We start from the raw sequence: 18,019 nt of genomic DNA, 5'->3' as shown, positions 1-18,019 counted from the left end.
AAATCAGCGATTTAGCGAACAGAAAAGCAAATGGTTTTTTTTTAACTGACAGCGTCCCTATTTACCAGCCGCCAGTGCTCACAAACTCACGTCGCTGAATGCACAGATGTCACCTGATCCACAAACGCAGATTCTACGCTTGATAAACCGATTTTACACTTGAGACTTGGCGCACAGTCATTTACATGGCAATTTACAAGACACAAATTGAGAGATATTTGTTTGTGGATAGTAAAATACATTCCAGGTGCGTCTCTTATTTGTGGATCGTGTTATACACATTTGTCAATAATTTTGAGACCAATCTCTCTCCATACAGCGATGGGCAAAGGAAAATTGATCACTTATTAATAGATAAATAAATGTCTCAATGAAAGCGCAGTGACAGACGCATGGGCAGTTGAACTGCACAGCCACGCAGCAGTGTCACACCTGCCGCCTGAACCCCGAGCCGTAATGAGCAGGAGTATGGCTTCTTATATTCCTTTCTGTGGGGCAGTCGGCTGAAGTCAGGACTAGCGAAGTCGCGACTTTGGTACTTGTAGAATAGATATTGAAAATATGAAGAGTGTATCAAATGTCTCTATCCAGAGCGACGTACAACAAAGTGCAAAGTTCATACCCATAATCAGGGATAAGTGCGCTGAAAGACCCGAGAGGGAAGTGCAATTTCAACTGCTACCTGCACAACAGAGATAAGGACCAGGGCCTATTTGATCATCATTTTTATTTTATTTTTTATCGTTATTAATTCCATTATCTTAACCCGCTTATCCTGAACAGGGTTGCAGAGGGGCTGGAGCCTATCCCAGCATACATTGGGCGAAAGGCAGGAATGCACCCTGGACAGGTCGCCAGTCCATCACAGGGCACACACACCATTCACTCACACACTCATACCTATGGGCAATTTAGACTCTCCAATCAGGCTAACCTGCATGTCTTTGGACTGTGGGAGGAAACCGGAGTACCCGGAGGAAACCCACACAAACACGGGGAGAACATGCAAACTCCACTCAGAGAGGTCCTGGCCGACAAGGATTCGAACCCAGGACCTCCTTGCTGTGAGGTGGCAGTGCTTCCGACTGCACCATCTGTGCCTAATCGTAAAACCGCAACACGGAAATGTATGAACAAACCACTTATCTATCCAAACACTGCTTACTTAGCCAAAGAAAACATCCTAATACACAAACATAGGTTTCCTGTTCGGAAATCTACCAGAAAGAATAAGGACCTGTCAGAAATTAGTCTTCAAGACCTTGCGCAATTTTACTTGTACACAGAAGGTGGCAGATTAGTGCTGATTCATAGTGACACGATTACATTTGAATACATTTTTGAATGAATTGATCAGCGTCTGTAGGACACTTTTGCCTGCACTGAAATACTGGGAAATAGATGGCAGAGGAGAAAGACAGAAATGTTTGAATTCCTCAATATGCTGTGACACCGGTAACATTGCTTGTCACACTGCTATGATGTGCTTTGGTATTGTTAGGATAACAGCGTGTGATGGCGGTGGAAGGGGCTGCTTGAATCAGCTGGTGCTGCAGGTACAGCCATGTTCATCCAGCAGAGGGCGATTGAGAGAAAGTCCCGCTACTGAAACGAAGACACACCTGCAGCATTTGCACACACTATTTATAGCGGCATGCAAATGAGGGAGTGATTATGGTCAGCCCTGTGTGGATGTATGGCCTCTTAGAGGAATGCTGCTCCTCCATCTTCAGACAGAGACTGGAGTCAGAGGAGAAGAGGAAGAATCCTGCAGGATTGTGTCCCCTCCCCCTGACCCTCCCACACCAGGAGTCACACAGCGTCCATCAGCATTCACACATGGAGGAAGTGAGGGACTCTGGTGCTCTGGAGTGTCTGTACTACAGACGTCTGCAAAGCCTTACTTAGGAGACTCCACATTACACAGCCAAAGTAGAGTAGTACCCACTGCCATTAACAGCTTCATTTACAGAGTGAACTACTAATGATGTGAGCTGGTGCTCAAAGACTAGAGTTCAACACCTTCCTTCACAAATCAGTCCCACAGTAGAGTCATCACCTGTGGGGGGAGATTCCCTTCATGCTATACCAGCCCCACCTCCTCCCTGACTTCACATTTTTAAAAGCCCAAATAGATCATTTAATCAGCTACATCTGAACAGTTATGAGAGCCAAAACACAGATTCACTGAAAATCAGTTCATTTTTCCATGATGCTAGTCCTCTGTAAGATGATGATTCACTTGTCATTTAAGAAGTATCCAATTAAACAAAAGACATGATATAGCATTTTTGGGTATTTAGCAGACATGATTATGCAGAGTAACTCACACAGCTCACATACCCTTTACATGGAATCCAGTTATACTGCTGGATATATTTACGTGAAGCAAGTCTGGTTCCCACTGAGTAAGTGAATCCTGTCTAAGAGTTGAAAGCTGCTTAATTGTCATGCTTCACTACCACCACCAGTAAGCAGCTTCAAAAACATTTAATTATTCTTCACAAAGGTAATTGTCCACCTTTCGGATAAGGTGATTCATTCTTTCATGATGAAGATGTTGAAGAAAAAATGCAGACTGTATTCATGAAAGTGAATATAAAAGAAAGTTAACCTGCTTGAAACCCACATTAAATAACTGGATAAATGTGTTCTGGCCTATCTAACTTCGAACCACTTTGTCATATAAGAAACCTAAACATTTAGTGGCTGAGTGCAGAGGCTCCTCCCTCTCCATCTCCCTGACCGGCCCCTTATATCTGGGGCCTGCAGTCTCTCCTCTCCTCACACCCCAACCTGCTCATCTCCCAGCCTGACAGTAAGGGCCGTTCACACCACACACTGACAACATGCTGGGGACACTCTGCACTCTCATCACTGTGCTCTCGTGTAAGAAACTTATATTCATATTCTTTCTAAAATTGTAATGCAACTTAAATGTTTCTTATGTGAGCCTCTTATTTCCCAGGTGTGAGTGGAATGACAGTGGTGACACAGAAGCCTCCTGTTCTGACAGTGAGTAAAGGAGATACGGCCACTATGGACTGTAACCTGGGGACTGTGACTGATCGTGTTGCTCGGTGGTACAAGCAGGTTCCAGGAGGAGTTCCTCAGTATGTGCTGCGTTTCTACCATGGTGACAGTGCTCCAACATATGGAGCTGGATTCTCCTCCACCCGTTTCACATCCAGTCATCAGAGTAAATCTGATTATAGATTGATAATTAATAATGTGGAGGCAGGAGACTCAGCAGTATACTACTGTCATGCATGGGACAACTCTGCTAAAGAGTACGTATCACAATGATTCACACCATGACAAAAACCTCTGAGCTTCACTTCTGCTTTAAAGCTTCTTCATGAAGTAGTTCAAGCTCAGAGCAGAATGTGAATTCACTCAAGCTGAACTAGGATCTCTTAACCAAGTCAGATCTCAGAACCAAGCCTAAATCATCCTCAATGCTGTGGAGTGTATTGATTGTCATGGCTTTAGTGGGTTTTTTGTCAGGTTGTTGTTGTTCATATGTTAGCTCATTTGGAGATGTGTGTTGAGAAAATATATCTGTAGCATTTGGGCTGCCAGCTGGAGATAAACAGCCAGAGCGGAATAAATTGATCATACCAAGAGGCTTATATTTAATTGACATAGACGAAAACGAAGGAAATTATATCTATAATTTCAGTTCGTTTTCTAAACACGCAATATAGTTTCAGTTAGTTATCGTTTTTTTCTTTTAATTTTCGTTTTTAATTATTTCAGTTAACGACATTGTTTTTTCAATTTTAGTTTTCGTTATTTCGTTCGTTTTCGTTAACGATAATAACCTTGCTCCCTGCTTGTTTTTTATCACTTCAAACTTAACTTAGGTGAGTAAACTTGTACAATCATTATGGCTGAGTCTCTAAACCACAGTTTACCTCTCAGTCACTTTTCATTTAGAGGGGATACAAAAACATCATCGTGGGTTCACAAGGCCCAAACATTTATGACATTTTGTATACTTGCACATTCCTTTTTCATTTGTGCCATTTTCTTTTGTACTTTTTTTCCATTCATATTTTTGTTATTCCTTGCTTAAAATAAGATGCCTTCTCCTGTGCTAAACCAGAACTTAAGGCTGCAAAGGGTGGATTCCACACTCATACTTCCTTTATCTGTATGTTTTATTAACAAATTTATTTTTTCTTTTAAAACACTCCATTCATGTGCACACAATTAGGCTATACATCAAAGTGTAGCAGTCACCCATTTTCTGGTGCCGGCTAGGAGTTCCTTTAGTGAGTTATTTTCATTGTTCACTTATGTTGGGGAATTTTTTTCCTCAATTTCGGTTTACAGCAGAGCAAACTTCCACTGGGTTGATTGGAGGGTGATTTGATTCACCTGCAGCTCAGGGTGTGGGAAACTGGCTCTTAATTGGTAATTGAGAGCAGTTTGGTGCATTCCCTTGTCCAATCAGAGTGTGACGTAGCCCTACTTTGTACTGGTAACGTGAATCCTGATTGATTCTCTGATTGTATCTTCTTGCAGTTTCATGCCCTGGCAGAAAAACCATGACCTATAAACTCTTATCCTTTAGGGCAGAGGTCACCAACCCTGGTCCTGGAGGGCTACTGGGTCTGCTGGTTTTTGTTTTCACCTTAAAATCAGCACCCTGTTGAGACCCAGGTAACCAGGTGAGGTGAGCTAACTGTGTAATCATCTGCTCTAATTGATTAATTAAGTGCAGAATAACAGCGAAAACCAGCAGACCCAGTAGCTCTCCAGGACCAGGGTTGGTGACCTCTGCTTTAGGGTCTCCTGAGAATGATTTGCTTTATTGGCTGTCAAATTAGAGAGATTTTAGATATGTTTTGCATCACTATTTTGCCTGCTTCAGGGCTTGAGGGCCTATCCTTGCAAAACCTATTGGTGAGCCCCAATGATGGCCCTGCCCTGAATGTCTTTTGAGTGAGTTCATTTTCTGTTTATTTACAATTCTTTGACCTTGAGCTTATTTTTCAAAACTGTAGACACAGAACTCAAAATGGATAATCAAAATTCCAAACACTTTTTCAAATTACCTGAATACAAAACCAAATAATTTGTTGAACGCAAAAACGTATTCACAATGACACAACTGCACTCTGCATGCCTTTTCATTCAATACTATGCATCTATCACTGAATCCAACTGCTCAAAATGATTAGTAACTTTAACATTACTCCTATTACATAGATCTATGGAAACTGCTTATTGTAGCAACATTCCATATTTGTATCATCTTTTAGTTTTAATAAATTTATTGACACCAATTACCTGATGCATTTTAACATTATGATTGGATGTTATTTCTTCACCATCCTTTATAAATGGTTTTAACCATTTTTTACATTAATTTACATAATTGTCGGCCACAAACAACAACACAATACAATTTCCCAGTAAATAGAGATTTAGTGGGGGGTCCCATCTTTTGATTTTTATGTTTGTTTTTGCAAGTGTGATTTATACTGAGTGTTATCTTGAATTGTGCACTTGGAGGGTGTTGATACCCTGTGGATTAGTTGGCTTCAGGGAAGCTTGAGGAAGAGCCCAATTCCAATTTAACCATCTTTACAAATGTTGTAGAATCCATGAAACTGCTGTTTAGTGATGCAGTATATAAGCAGGGTTAGTGGCTGTTAAACATCAAGAAAGCCACACCTATTGATAATCCCTTTATGACAGAAATGATGCAGTTGATGGAAATAAACAAGCAACTGTTTGCTGGCAGAGGTCAGGGATTTTGCTTCAAACTGTATCGAAGCCATTCAGTTAAAGGCACGGCAAACACTGACAGAGTTCAGAGAAACCCTGGTGTCAGCCCATCAAAGTTTGCACTCCCATTACCTCTGTTGCGACTGGAAATAAGGATGTACAACTTCCCATATCCCAAATGGTACAAATGTATTAGTGCACAGGTGTTCCCAATGAGCTAAAATGTGAACAACAACCTGACATAAAAGAACTGAGTCTCCAGCCTCCAGACTGTGACTAATAGTAGTGCTAAGTGGTACAAGCAGGTTCCAGGTGGAGTTCCTCAGTTAGTGCTGCGTTTCTACCACTCTTGGAGCGCTCCAAAATATGGAGCTGAATTCTCCTCCACCCGCTTCACATCCAATCATCAGAGTAAATCTGATTATAGATCGATCATTAATAATGTGGAGGCTGGAGACTCAGCAGTGTATTACTGTCATACATGGGACAGCACAGCTAAAGAGGAGGTATCACAGTGATTCACACCATGACAAAAACCTCTGAGCTTCACTTCTGCTTTAAAGCTGCTTCAGAAAGGAGAGAACTTCACACTCAGAGAAGGATGTGAATTCACTTGAGCTGAACCAGGAGTCCTCAACCATGTCAGTAACTGCACAAGGCCCAGATCACAGGAGCCAGAAACCTTTCCTGGACAGGCATCTGCTGGTTTTGCCATGTGAATGGACACCAGTGATGGACTTAATGGCGAAGGAATCCACACATCTCTATCACAGAGCCTGAATATGCTGCTAATTTAAATAAACTGATACATTACATTACATTAAATTAATGGCATTTGGCAGACGCTCTTATCCAGAGCGACGTACGGTTGATTAGACTAAGCAGGAGACAATCCTCCCTTGGAACAATGCAGGGTTAAGGGCCTTTCTCAAGGGCCCAACGGCTGTGCGGATCTTATTGTGGCTACTTTGGGGATCAAACCAGTGACCTTGCGGGTCCCTATCATGTACCTTAACTACTACGCTACAGGCTGCCCTATACAGCACTCTAACTCTGAGCAGTGTGGATGTATGGCCTCTTAGAGGAATGCTGCTCCTCCATCCTCAGACAGAGACTGGAGTCAGAGGAGAAGAGGAAGAGTCCTGCAGGATTGTGTCCCCTCCCCCTGACCCTCCCACACCAGGAGTCGCACAGCGTCCATCAGCATTCACACATGGAGGAAGTGAGGGACTCTCTGGAATGTCTGTACTACAGGCGTCTGCAAAGCCTTACTTAGGAGACTCCACATTACACAGCCAAAGAAGAGTAGTACCCACTGCCATTAACAGCTTCATTTACAGAGTGAAATACTAATGATGTGAGCTGGTGCTCAAAGACTAGAGTTCAACACCTTCCTTCACAAATCAGTCCCACAGTAGAGTCATCACCTGTGGGTGGAGATTCCCTTCCTGCTATACCAGCCCCACCTCCTCCCTTACTGCACATTTTTAAAAGCCCAAATAGATCATTTAATCAGCAAAATCTGAACAGTTCTGAGAGCCATTTCAGCTGTAGAGACAAAACACAGATTTACTGAAAATCAGTTCATTTTTCCATGATGCCCGTCCTCTGTAAGATAATGATTCACTTGTCATTTAAGAAATGTCCAATGAAACGAAAGACATGATATAGCATTTTGGGGTATTTAGCAGACATGTTTATGCAGAGTGACTCATACAACTCACATACCCTTGACGTGGAATCCAATTATACAGCTGGATATATTTACTTGAAGCATGTCAGGTTCCCACTGAGTAAATTAATCCTGTCTCAGAGTTGAAAGTTGCTTAATTGTCATGCTTCACTACCACTACCAGTACTCAGCTTCAAAAACATGTAATTATTCTTCACAAAGGTAATTGTCTGCCTTTCGGATAAGGTGATTCATTCTTTCATGATGAAGATGTTGAAGAAAAAATGCAGACTGCATAAATGAAAGTGAGTATAAAAGAAATTTAACCTGGTTGAAACCCACATAAAATAATTGGATTAAATGTGTTCTTGCCTATATTACAGAGAACCACTTTGTCATATGAGAAACAAAAACAGTCAAAAATGTGTTCCCCAAAACCATTTAGTGGCTGAGTGCAGAGGCTCCTCCCTCTGCATCTCCCTGACCGGCCCCTTATATCTGGGGCCTGCAGCCTCTCCTCTCCTCACACTCCAACCTGCTCATCTCTCAGCTGGACAGGAAGGGCCGTTCACACCACACACTGACAACATGCTGGGGACACTCTGCACTCTCATCGCTGTGCTCTCATGTAAGAAACTTATATTCATCTTTATTCTAAAATTGTAATGCAACTTAAATGTTTCTCATGTGAGCTTCTTATTACCCAGGTGTGAGTGGAGTGACAGTGGTGACACAGAAGCCTCCTGTTCTGACAGTGAGTAAAGGAGATACGGCCACTATGGACTGTAACCTGGGGACTGTGACTGATAATGTTGCTTGGTGGTATAAACAGGTTCCAGGTGGAGCTCCTCAGTTTGTGCTTTATAACTACCTCACTCACAGCTCTCCCACATATGGAGCTGGATTCTCCTCCAGTCACTTCTCTTCTAAATGACAGACTAAATCTGACTGTCAGTTAATAATTAATAATGTGGAGGCAGGAGACTCAGCAGTGTATTACTGTCAAACATGGGACAACTCAGCTAAAGATTACGTATCACAGTGATTCACACCATGACAAAAACCTCTGAGCTTCACTTCTGCTTTCAAGCTTCTTCATGAAGTAATTCAAGCTCAGAGCAGAATGTGAATTCACTCTGAACTAGGATTGCTTAAACAATTCAAAGCTCAGAACCAAGCCGAAATCATCCTGAATGCTTACTGTGTAGTCTGTATTGGTTTTGATAGAAATCTAAAGTCATGGCTTTAGTAAGGATTTTTGTCAGGTTGTTGGTCATATGTTAGCTCATTTGGAGACGTGTGTTGAGAAAATACATCTGTAGCATTTGGGCTGTGGGATAGTTTTAACAACAGATTTAAAAGCCCAAATAGATCAATAGGGCATTTCAATGCCCCAGATTCCAGAACAGGATCATATGCTACCCTAGGTGTTTGGGACCTACCAATAAAGACACCACAGAAAGAGAGGTTCAGGAATATTAGGTTAGATTTAGGTTTGGGGTCCTGACCATTACATTACATTACTATTCTTTTATTTTTCTGGTTAGTTCAACCAGCACTAAAAACGAACCCTTTCACAAATCATCAAATCCAAATATTTCCAATTTCAACATCCAATCCGTTTCACTATTTCATTTCAAACTTCACAGTAAACTTTCTCAGAAATTCCTCCAACTATATCCCTATCACTAACCTAGTCTACTTACTGGTGTGCCACCAGTTCCCCTATTCCCTGCTTGTTTGTTCTATATAAATTGCTCCGTCTATCACTTTCTCACTTCTCACTTCTCTAAAATATTGGAAAAACTCTTTGCTAGCAGGTTGAATAATTTCATTGAGAAGCATAAATTGTTAGCTGATTGTCAGTATGGATTCAGATCGAACAGAACCACATCGATGGCATTAATTGAGTTAACTGAAGAAATTACCAGTTCTATAGATAACAAGAAGTATGCAGTAGGAGTATTTATAGATTTAAAAAAAGCATTTGATACAATAGATCATAATAAACTGGAAAAGTATGGTATCAGAGGGGTTGTACTCAACTGGATGAAAAGCTACATAGGTAACAGACATCAATTTGTACAGATCGGCGACAAGAAATCAACATGTTTAGAAATTATTTGTGGAGTGCCACAGGGGTCAGTATTGGGTCCAAAATTATTTATATTATACACAAGTAAGGTGTCAAGAATCTTAAAATTTGTATTATTTGCGGATGACACCAATATTTTCTCTTCTGGGGAAAATCTGCAGCAGCTTTTGGAGGTGGTCACAGTAGAAATGAGTAAACTAAAAACTTGGTTTGACTTCAATAAATTATCATTAAATCTAAACAAAACCAAACTTATGTTGTTTGGACACCGTAAAATAAACACACAAGTAAAAGTGATGATCAATAATATAAATATAGAACGAGTGTATGAAAATAAATTTCTGGGTGTGATTCTAGACCACAAAATCTGCTGGAAACCCCATATCAAATATGTGAAAGCAAAAGTGGCACGGAGCATTGGAGTGTTGGGAAAAGCAAGACACATTTTGAATGAGAGAGCATTGTATACTTTGTATTGTTCACTTGTTTTGCCATATCTGAATTACTGTGTAGAAGTATGGGGCAACACCTACAAAACCAATACACAATCAATATGCATACTACAAAAAAGAGCCATACGGATAGTTAACAATGTAGGATATCGTGATCACACCAATATACTGTTTTTAAAAGTGCATGCCTTAAAGTTCAGAGATCTGGTAGAATTCAAGACCGCACAAATAATGTATAAAGCAAAAAAAAACAGCTTCCTGGTAACATACAAAGACTGTTCACAGAGAGAGAGGGGGGATACAACTTAAGAGGTGAATTAAATATGAAACGGCATTATGCTCGGACTAATATTAAAAGTATGTGTATTTCGATTTGTGGTGTGCTGTTGTGGAATGGTCTTGAGGAAAAAATTAAACAGAGTATAAATGTAATGGAATTTAAAAAGATGTACAAAAAATATATTTCTAGAAGGTACAGATGCGAAGAAGGAGAATGTGCCACTTGCTAGTGGGAAACGTTTTTGTTTGATTATACCACAGGACTGAAATTGATGAATTTACAAACCTAAAAACTGGTTTGTTTTTTTGTTTTTTCTACAATTGTAATTATTAAGCGTTAAGATTGGGATAGGACTGGATAAGCTTTGCTTCTTCCTATTCCATTTCGGACTTATTATCATTGTTATTTTGTTCTTCATTTTTTGTTTTGTTTTTTATTTTAATTGTACGAAATAAAGTTTATTAAAAAAAAACTGAACTTGAAAAAACTTGTACAATCACTAAACCGCAGTTTACTTCTCAATCACTTTTCATTCAAAGGGGATACAAAAACATCATAGCAGGTTCACAAGGCCCAAACTTTTATTACATTTTGCATAATTGCACATTCCTTTCATTTGTGCTATTTTCTTCTGTACTTTCTTTCCATTCATATTTTTTTTATTTGCTGCTTAAAATAAATTGCCTTCTCCTGTGCTGAACTTAAGGCTGCAAAGGGTGGATTCCACACTCATACTTCCTTTATCTGTATGTTTTATTGGTTAACACATTTATTTTTTCTTTTAAAACAATCCATTCATATGCACACAATCAGGCTATACATTAAAGTGTAGCAGTCACCCATTTTCTGGTGCCGGCTAGGAGTTCCTTTGGTGATTTAAGGGTGATTTGATTCACCTGCAGCTCAGGGTGTGGGAAACTGGCTCTTAATTGGTAATTGAGAGCAGCCTGGTGCATTCCCTTGTCCAATCAGGGTGTGATGACACCCTACTTTTTACTGGTATCGTGAATCCTGGTTGATTCTCTGATTGTATCTTCTTGCCGTGGCAGAAAAACCATGACCTATAAACTCTCATCCTTTAGCGTCTCCTGAGAATGATTTGCTTCATTGGCTGTCAAATTAGAGAGATTTTAGATATGTTTTGCATCACTGTTTTGCCTGCTTCAGGGCTTATCCTTGCAAAACCTATCATCAGGGCCAAGGGAACGAGTGTAAAGAGAAAAAAGAAGCGGGCCTAGGACTGAGCCCTGGGGAACTCCTGTGGCAAGGGGCCGAGGTGTCGATACCGTACCAGCCCAGGCGACCTGGAAGGAGCGACCAAAGAGGTAGGACTCAATCCAGTCCAGGGCTGTGCCACAGATGCCCGTTGCTGACAGGGTGGACAGGAGGATGGAGTGATCCACAGTGTCGAAGGCAGCAGAGAGTTCTAAAAGAATGAGGACAGAGGAGAGGGAGGCTGCTCGTGCGGCATGGAGCAACTCACTGACAGAGAGGAGCGTGGTCTCTGTCGAGTGGCCCGATCTGAAGCCAGACTGATGGGGGTCTAGCAGGTTGTTTTTAGAAAAGAAAGAAGAAAGTTGAGTAGAAGCAGCTCGTTCTATGGTTTTAGAAAGAAAAGGAAGAAGAGATACCGGGCGGTAGTTCTGGATGATGGAGGGATTTTTTAGCAACGGAGTGATGTGGGCCCACTTGAAGGATGCTGGTGTAAGACGGAAATTATTATATTATTATATATTATTATTATATCTGGCATTATCACTCAGGGCTGGTCAGCTTGCTGGCTTCCTCTGGTATTGTGGCAAAATGTGGCTGTGAAGTAATTTACCCCAGGAGCATGCACCATTAACCCCCACTATCTCTGTACCCATACGGGCAGGAGCCTGTGGGGGAAGACTCAGGCCTCCAGCCGTAAAACTCGTTACGACGGGGAAACATCCTTTACGGCACGGGAAGGTTTCAGAGGGCATGGCCTGTTAGGCCCTGACCTTCTCCTGAACCCCCCTTCATTGCTCTCTCCCTCTTTACTCAGTCACTAAATGATGTGTACAGCATTGGATGTTTCATGACAAAGTCAGTATAGATAATATTCATGTTTGGTATTATTCTGATTGTTTCAGTGCAACTGGTGCAATGGTTTTATTTCTGCAACAGCAAACCCTGGACATCATAACCAACCAGGAACCAGAGGAAAAACTGTGTGGAGCTCTGCCCCAGTGAAAGCCATGTGCCTCAACCCCCCTGCATTTCCTGGGGAGGCGTGGCTCCAAATTACAGATGGGTGACCCATTTTTAGGGTTAACATCAAAGGCCAGATTTTGGATTTAAGGACAGTAAACTAAGCAATCTGGGAGAATGCAATCAGCCTCCTGTGCACACAGTGCACGTAATTTCTACGTACAGGGTGTCTGTAGCCAGACTCCCGTATGTAGCTTTTATTACCAGGTATGACTTTTAAGACTCCGTAATTTGGTTTCCGTTGTAATGTTTTTTGATTTGGAACTAGTATGTAATTACGTGTATGTAACCTGCCTGGTAAAATAAAATTGTTAAAACTTGATCTGTTTGGTTTTCCTTACTGACACTTAATGTTACACAGGGAATGCGTGGTTTACCCCCTCGAACTGGTCTAGGGAGGATGATTATTTCCACTTACTGTATCACGGCGTATAGCACCCATAGACCTATGTTGGTAAATCCCTCGCCTCCGCATGGTAGTTCATTCATGTCGAGCACAGCCGTAGCTATGTTGGTCTGCTTGGGTCCCTAGGCTGTAAACAGATACGCAACGAAGGAGGACTGAGGTGGAGGAGGCGGTGCGTTCAGGAGAGAGGAGAAAATGGAGAACAGTTTCCGGGTGTTAGAAGCGGAGTTCTGAATTTGTGTCTGTCCAACTGCTCAAAATGATTAGTAACTTTAACATTACTCCTATTCCATAGTTCTATGGAAACTGATTATTGTAGCAACATTCCATATTTAGATCATCTTTTAGTATTAATAAATCTATTGACACCAATTACTTGATGCATTTTAGCACATTATGATTGGATGTAATATTTCATCACCATCCTTTATCACAGGGCGACCTGTAGCGTAGTGGTTAGGGTACATGAGTGGGACACACAAGGTTGGTGGTTCTTATCCCAGTGTAGCCACAATAAGATGCGCACAGCCGTTGGGCCCTTGAGCAAGGCCCTTAACCCTGCATTGCTCCAGGGGAGGATTGTCTCCTGCTTAGTCTAATCAACTGTATGTCGCGTTGGATGAGATGCCAAATGCCAGTAATGTAATGTAAAAGCCATGTGCACTCTTGTGGGAGGGTGACTCCAATCTTTTCAGCCACCACCAGTGCTTGAAGTGGGCCAGTACTCACTGGTTCACAGTTTTGCTTTTTGGAGGAATGCAAGTTTCTAGCATCCCAGCACTTATTTTAAGCTCCCGGTACCTTTTCCTCTTTGTGTCAAATCATATTCTCCCTTTCTATAGGTTGCATGTCACAAGTTCAATTTGGAAAGACCAGGGAAGACGGGAAGGGAATGTGTTGAAGTAGAATGAAAAGCCCAGGGAACTCCCTACTCTTTGTGATAGGGTGTCATGGGATCTTTAATGACAGCTGCCTGTTTTGTTTCTTATTTCTCAGCCTCATAGTCAGTCCCTTGACTGTTATTGGCACTACTGTGGTTCTCATGTCTCATGACTGTGTGACCCGCTAATCATTACAATTTAATGACATCCTATACAAAATAATCTGTACAGAGATACTCTTGAAAAAAGGGGACTCTGTTATGATTTTTCATGGAGAATCTTCTTGTAATCAGATGGGTCCTCATATTGGTCTTAAAACCTGTTTTCAGTGACAATTCCAAATTGTATCAGATTATTTCTGAATCATGGAGTACTGCATATTGATCTAAATTCTGGCCACGAACATTTATCAGTATTTTGTCTTCTGAATACCCCTTGTTGACCTTGCTGTAAGACCAGAATGTGCTAGCTGAGAGGCAGAGACATTAAGGTCAAAAGCTGTCTGTCTGCTGGAGAGAGACAGAGAAAGATTCATAGTAAGCAGTTAATTCAGAAAGTGGTCTAATAGTAATAAGGATTATCACTGAAAGGTTATTTGTAATCACGTGATTGTCTTTGTTAACGCATATTGTCAATTAAGAATCAATTAAGAAAATTACCCTTACAAGTGACAATTCCAAATTGTATCAGATTATTTCTAAATCATGGAGTACTGTATATTGATCTACATTCTCAAAAGACTCTGAGAGTGTTCTGTCAAGGATTTCGGTTCAGAGTTGTATCCATGATATGTTTCAGTTCCCTCTTGCTGTGCACAAACTGAGCTGAGGTTTTTGTACGGGGGTGTGCATCATCTGTATCACTGTGGTATTCGGCCAAGGCACTAAGCTGATTTTCACGGGTAAGTCTCTTTTCATTTCTTTATTTTTTCTGTTGTTCTTTGTGCAACTTTTTTTGTTTTTTCCGTGTAGCTTTGTAAGACATATGTTGGTGGTGCTTCATGTAGTTTTTGGCAGTTTGTTCTTGCCCTAACTGCTCATCTTGAGATGCATCTTTTTCTGTTATACCTAGTTTTGAGATATTTTGCATACTCATGCAAGAGACTGCTTTTTATCTATTCAAGATGTCTCAAGGAATAGTTTTTATGTAGAATTACATCGGCTATTTGGTATTGAGCCTGCTGTGTTTTACAGTTGTAACTTCATATTGAAGTTGATACCTAATATGTCTACATCCCATTTGCTATATATTGTAGATAATATATTGTTTTCTCATTTTACTAAATAGCAATCATGATAAGACTGTAATGATTTGTTTATTATGTATGAGTTAAGAAGTATACTGCATTTCTGACACATAGTCTGGGATAGAAAGTAATGGAATCTACAGTAATATTCTTGAGTAAATTGAAATGCCAACATGAATGACTTGGTTCAATTCATTAATTTGTTAATTTACTGGATTTATTCTTTTTTTTGCAGACTCTTCTCTTGCCGCGCCTACACTCTCTCTCCTGCCTCCGTCCAGCGAGGAGCTGAAGACAGGCAAAGCCACGCTGGTGTGCCTGGCGCAGATGTCTGTTGGCTTCGCAGATGTCAGCTGGACATCGGGGAGGGAAGCCGTTACTGGCGATGTTTTTACCAGCGCCGCCGAGCAGAAATCCGACAAAAACTTCGGTTTGAGCAGCTTCTTAACCATCAAGACCTCCGAATGGATTAATGGCTGCTTCTTTACATGTAAAGTATCGGCCGGGTCTAAAACCTCAGAGAAAAGAATCAAACATTCTGATTGCAGTGAGTAAACTTTGTGCTTTAAAGACTCACGTTTTATCTCGCGTTGTAGCAAGGTTAGTCATATGTTGTGTTGTTTTAGAATGTACATTAATAGCCTCCGCTTTTGAGATTAAATATAGGCAATTTGTGTGTCTGCTTGAAATGTTCAGAGATTAAATAAAAACCATTGCATATTAAAATGCTGATGTTTTATGTGTATGAAACCTATCTTATGGCTTTGCGTGAAAGAGAGATACGCAGATGCATAGAAAATGGCAGCCGTCCTGATATATTGAACTGCAGTCGACGAACGGAGAGTGATATTTCCAAACAGCTCAATTGATAGAATGCCAATATCTAAAGGACATCTTTTGTATCAGTATAAATTCAACGAAAGGAATAGAAGAACAACATAAAATATTTTCTTAGACATTTATCAATCTCAAATCCAAAATTGCAATAGCCTATCTTCTCAGCAACTCTGTCACATTATAATGTGACTGAAATGTTAAGATAGCTCATGTTGTGTACGTCCAGGAGACGACTGTTTCACCACATGCAGTACCATGTAATTCCAATGGAGGGAAGCAGAGTGAAACTGATTACATGCCATGCATTTTTAAATATGACGGCGGTTTTTATTTTATTTTTAATATGAGAAATTCTACACGTCCTGGAGCATCTGTTAAGATAGATGTCATCATGAACACCTTTGTCCCAAGATATTTAAATAACAAAACTATGCACCTCCTCTCAATGAGCTTACAGTATTTCAATTTTCCTTTAAAAATGAAACTTCTCAATGCAATTCAATGATGATGACCTGCTTATTTATAAACCTGGTTTAAGCAGGTGTTTTAATGTTGTGGCTGATTGTTGTATGTACACAGGTAAATCAGCGATTTAGCAAACAGAAAAGCAAATGTTAGATGTTAGTAATATTTTTTTGGAACTGACAGCGTCCCTATTTACCAGCCGCCACTGCTCACAAACTCACGTCACTGAATGCACAGATGTCACTCGATCCACAAACGCAGATTCTACGCTTGATAAACCGATTTTACACTTGAGACTTGACGCACATTCATTTACATGGCAATTTACAAGACACAAGTTGAGAGATATTTGTTTGTGGATAGTAAAATACATTCCAGGTGCGTCTCTTATTTGTGGACCGTGTTACACGCATTTGTCAATAATTATGAGACCAATCTCTCCATACTGCGATGGGCAAAGGGAAATTGATCACTTATTAATAAATAAATAAATGTCTCAATGAAAGCGCAGTGACAGACGGGACTTTTGCACTTGTAGAATAGATGTTGAAAACATGAAGAGTGTATCAAATGTCTGTATCAGCTGGCAGCCTAAATACAGTGTTGTAGTATCCTAGCTAATATACATCACATTACATTTGGAAGACGATCTTATCCAGAGCGACGTACAACAAACTGCAAAGTTCATACCCATAACCAGGGATAAGTGCGCTGAAAGACCCGAGAGGGAAGTGCAATTTCAACTGCTACCTGCACAACAGAGATAAGGACCAGGGCCTATTTGATCATTTCGTCATACCGCAACACGCAAATGTATGAACAAACCGCTTACCTAGCCAAGCACTGCTTACTTAGCCAAACCAAACATCCTAATACACAAATATCGATTTCCTGTTAGGAAATCTACCGGAAAGAATAAGGACCTGTCAGAAATTAGTCTTCGAGACCTTTTTTTACTTGTACACAGAAGGTGGCAGATTAGTGCTGGTGTTGGATACAAAGCAGATTCATAGTGCCACGATCAAAATTGAATGCATTTTTTAAATAATTGATCAGGGTCTGTAGGACACTTTTGCCTGCACTGAAATACTGGGAAATAGATGGCAGAGGAGAAAGACAGAAATGTTTGAATTCCTCAATATGCTGTGACACCGGTAACATTGCTTGTCACACTGCTATGATGTGCTTTGGTATTGTTAGGATAACAGCGTGTGATGGCGGTGGAAGGGGCTGCTTGAATCAGCTGCTGCTGCAGGTACAGCCATGTTTATCCAGCAGAGGGCGATGGAGAGACAGTCCCGCAACTGAAACGGAGACACACGTGCAGGATTTGCACACACTATTTATAGCGGCATTCAAATGAGGGAGTGATTTCAGCTCCTTTCAGAACTCAGAATCACAGCCCCATGTCTGCTTATTGACCTGCAGGTGTGAGGAGGGCTGAACCAGACTGCATCAAAAGCTTCTGTATCATTTTAATATCTTGAAAGAAATGAATGGCAATGCTCTGTCTTAGAGTGACTTTGATAGAAAAGGGAGATCAGCATAAAGAATGTTCTTTCATTTTTTCATATTCCATTTTGGCAACGTTTGAAAAAACCTAACCAAAGCGACACTGAATGGGATATTATTGAGTATTATGAATTATTTCTTTCAGATCATTTTGTAGGCCTGTTGCGCTGCTGAGGTGATTATGGTCAGCCCTGTGTGC

General features: G+C 40.8%; 2 protein-coding genes across 5 annotated transcripts in view; both read left to right on the top strand.

Annotated features, from left to right (window-relative positions):
* Nucleotides 1-15,601, top strand: part of LOC133114378 (immunoglobulin lambda-1 light chain-like) — a 65,442-nt gene extending 49,841 nt beyond the window's left edge. The window contains exons 1-4 of one of the 3 annotated variants that reach the window (XR_009705554.1): nucleotides 7,775-8,039; nucleotides 8,119-8,165; nucleotides 14,559-14,661; nucleotides 15,242-15,359. Coding sequence is in view for 1 of the 3 variants with exons in the window: in XM_061223694.1 (XP_061079678.1) it covers nucleotides 14,632-14,661; nucleotides 15,242-15,561 (350 nt within the window). In the remaining 2 variants the exon portion in view is untranslated. The other 2 variants (XR_009705553.1, XM_061223694.1) reach the window with 2 other exon arrangements.
* The window catches only part of LOC133114377 (immunoglobulin lambda-1 light chain-like), an 85,412-nt gene that overhangs the window by 57,372 nt on the left and 10,021 nt on the right, over nucleotides 1-18,019 (top strand). The gene's annotated exons all lie outside the window — the stretch shown is intronic.

This window comes from Conger conger, chromosome 16, assembly GCF_963514075.1.
Source record: "Conger conger chromosome 16, fConCon1.1, whole genome shotgun sequence".
Taxonomy (NCBI): domain Eukaryota; kingdom Metazoa; phylum Chordata; class Actinopteri; order Anguilliformes; family Congridae; genus Conger; species Conger conger.
Note: the sequence above shows the minus strand (reverse complement) of the source record. Positions and strands in the feature narration are given on the sequence as shown.